Here is a 2,081-nt window from a genome sequence, read left to right as displayed (position 1 = left end):
ACCATATTAAAAATGATGTATTTTGACGAAAGGCTTTTTTTTAAAGAAAAGAGAAATGAAAAGATTACTATGCTCCCAGATGAGAACATCATATTTCCACAGTGACATCTGCAAAAAGTGATCTGCAAAGGTAATGCAATCTTTGCTATTAACTTGTTAAAATCGAGTTGTGGTCAGAAGCTCAATATATACTCATAAGACATGCAAATAGGACCCTCCCTCCGCTGATTAAACCAGCCCAGCCCTGACCCTATAGCTGGGAGAGGAGCCCCAACCCCAGGATCCTCAGGTGACCTCATTGAGGGATCAGGACTGAACACAAACAACTCACCATGGAGTCTGTGCTCTGCTGGGTTTTCCTTGTCGCTATTTTAAAAGGTAATTCATGAAGAACAAGAGACCTTGAATATGAGAGTGGAGGTGAGTGACAGAAACAGAGGACGTGGGACAGCATCCTGACCAGGATGTCTTGTATCTGCAGGTGTCCAGAGTGAGGTGCAGCTGGTGGAGTCTGGGGGAGACCTGGTGAAGCCTGGGGGATCCCTGAGACTCTCCTGTGTGGCCTCTGGATTCACCTTCAGTAGCTATGACATGAACTGGGTCCGCCAGGCTCCAGGGAAGGGGCTGCAGTGGGTCGCATACATTAGCAGTGGTGGAAGTAGCACATACTATGCAGATGCTGTGAAGGGCCGGTTCACCATCTCCAGAGACAACGCCAAGAACACGCTGTATCTTCAGATGAACAGCCTGAGAGCCGAGGACACGGCCATGTATTACTGTGCGGGTGACACAGTGAGGGAACATCAGTGTGAGCCCAGACACAAAACCTCCCTGGAGAAGTGGATCAGGACCACCAGGGGGTGCACACTTCTCACCACTTCCCCCTTGAAGGCCCAGGAACAGGTGATGAAAGTTCTGGGCAGGTTTCCTGTCATGGTCTGGGGCTTCCTCCTCATGGAGCAGGTTCCCTACGGTGTCTCTCTAGACCCATGATTCAGTGTCTCCTTATAAACTTTCTAATTTTTAATGTTTGTTTTTATACACAGTATTGTTTACATGTGCTAAAGACAAATCTCCTTACACTTCTCTCTACTGTCCTTACACATCATTTAATGACTCATATCTCAGTGCACCTCAACTTGTCTTTTAGGAGTTCCACCTTTATACACTGTTCATTAGAGAACTTCCCTGCTCAGCGTGCAAGGTTGGTAGAAGCAGCATGAACCAAATGATGGACAGGAAACTATAGACGGATCAGGAGTAGAAAGCAAGAATGGGAACTTTTGGAGGTATCACTATAATGAACCAACCTACCAGCTTTCATGCTAGTGATAATGTGGAAAAGCAGTGGTAACTCCCCAAGGGTGTTGCTAGGATGTGGAATCCAGAGGTCATGCACATATGCACGCACACAAATGCACACACACATACACACACACAGACACACACACACATGAGACTATAAATCATTATCATATTTACCGAGTCTGTTTAGAGCAGGGAAGGCCTCATAGCAAGTCATAAATGCTTGGATGGAATAAGGAAAGACACTGACTCAGGGTGTGTGTTGTGGGTCAGTGGTGGGGATGGGGTTCTGCTCCAGGAGGAGATTGTGTGGAGTCAGTGTCCTCCCTGCATCAAAGGTGGGACAACCTATGGGTTCTGGTGTTATGACCCATATTTATGGTGCAGGAGAATAGGGAGGAATGGATGTCCAGGATCTAGCAGGTACATTCAAAATATGGTGTAAGGAATCATTCCACTAAACAAGTATGAAAACCGGTAGAACAATAGAGAGAATTGTTTGTTCTAAGTATGAAAAAGTCCGAATTAGAGGGAGGTTAGATGAATGTTTCTTCCAAGCCTCACACAGTATAAAGTGATTATAGAAACAGTTCAAGGATAACCCAGAGTCTCAGGTCGAAATTGTCCTCTCCCCAAGGTCACTAGCAGGTTCTGAAGGTCACATGTGTGCTATGTGCATACAGATACCAGAAGCTTCTACTGGATCCAAGAGGCTCCTCAGGGTGAGGAGCTGGATTGGAGGACCTTCCACTTGCAGGGAATAACTCATGGATCCT

At 46.2% G+C, this 2,081-nt stretch overlaps 1 gene segment (V, D, J or C); it reads left to right on the top strand.

The window, feature by feature from the left end:
• Positions 1–217: 217 nt before the first annotated feature.
• LOC119876561 lies at positions 218–993 on the top strand. The segment is given in 2 exon segments: positions 218–378; positions 482–993. Coding segments are annotated over 2 exon segments (558 nt in total).
• Positions 994–2,081: the final 1,088 nt, after the last annotated feature.

This window comes from Canis lupus, chromosome 8 (genome assembly GCF_011100685.1).
Source record: "Canis lupus familiaris isolate Mischka breed German Shepherd chromosome 8, alternate assembly UU_Cfam_GSD_1.0, whole genome shotgun sequence".
Lineage (NCBI taxonomy): Eukaryota > Metazoa > Chordata > Mammalia > Carnivora > Canidae > Canis > Canis lupus.
Note: the sequence above shows the minus strand (reverse complement) of the source record. Positions and strands in the feature narration are given on the sequence as shown.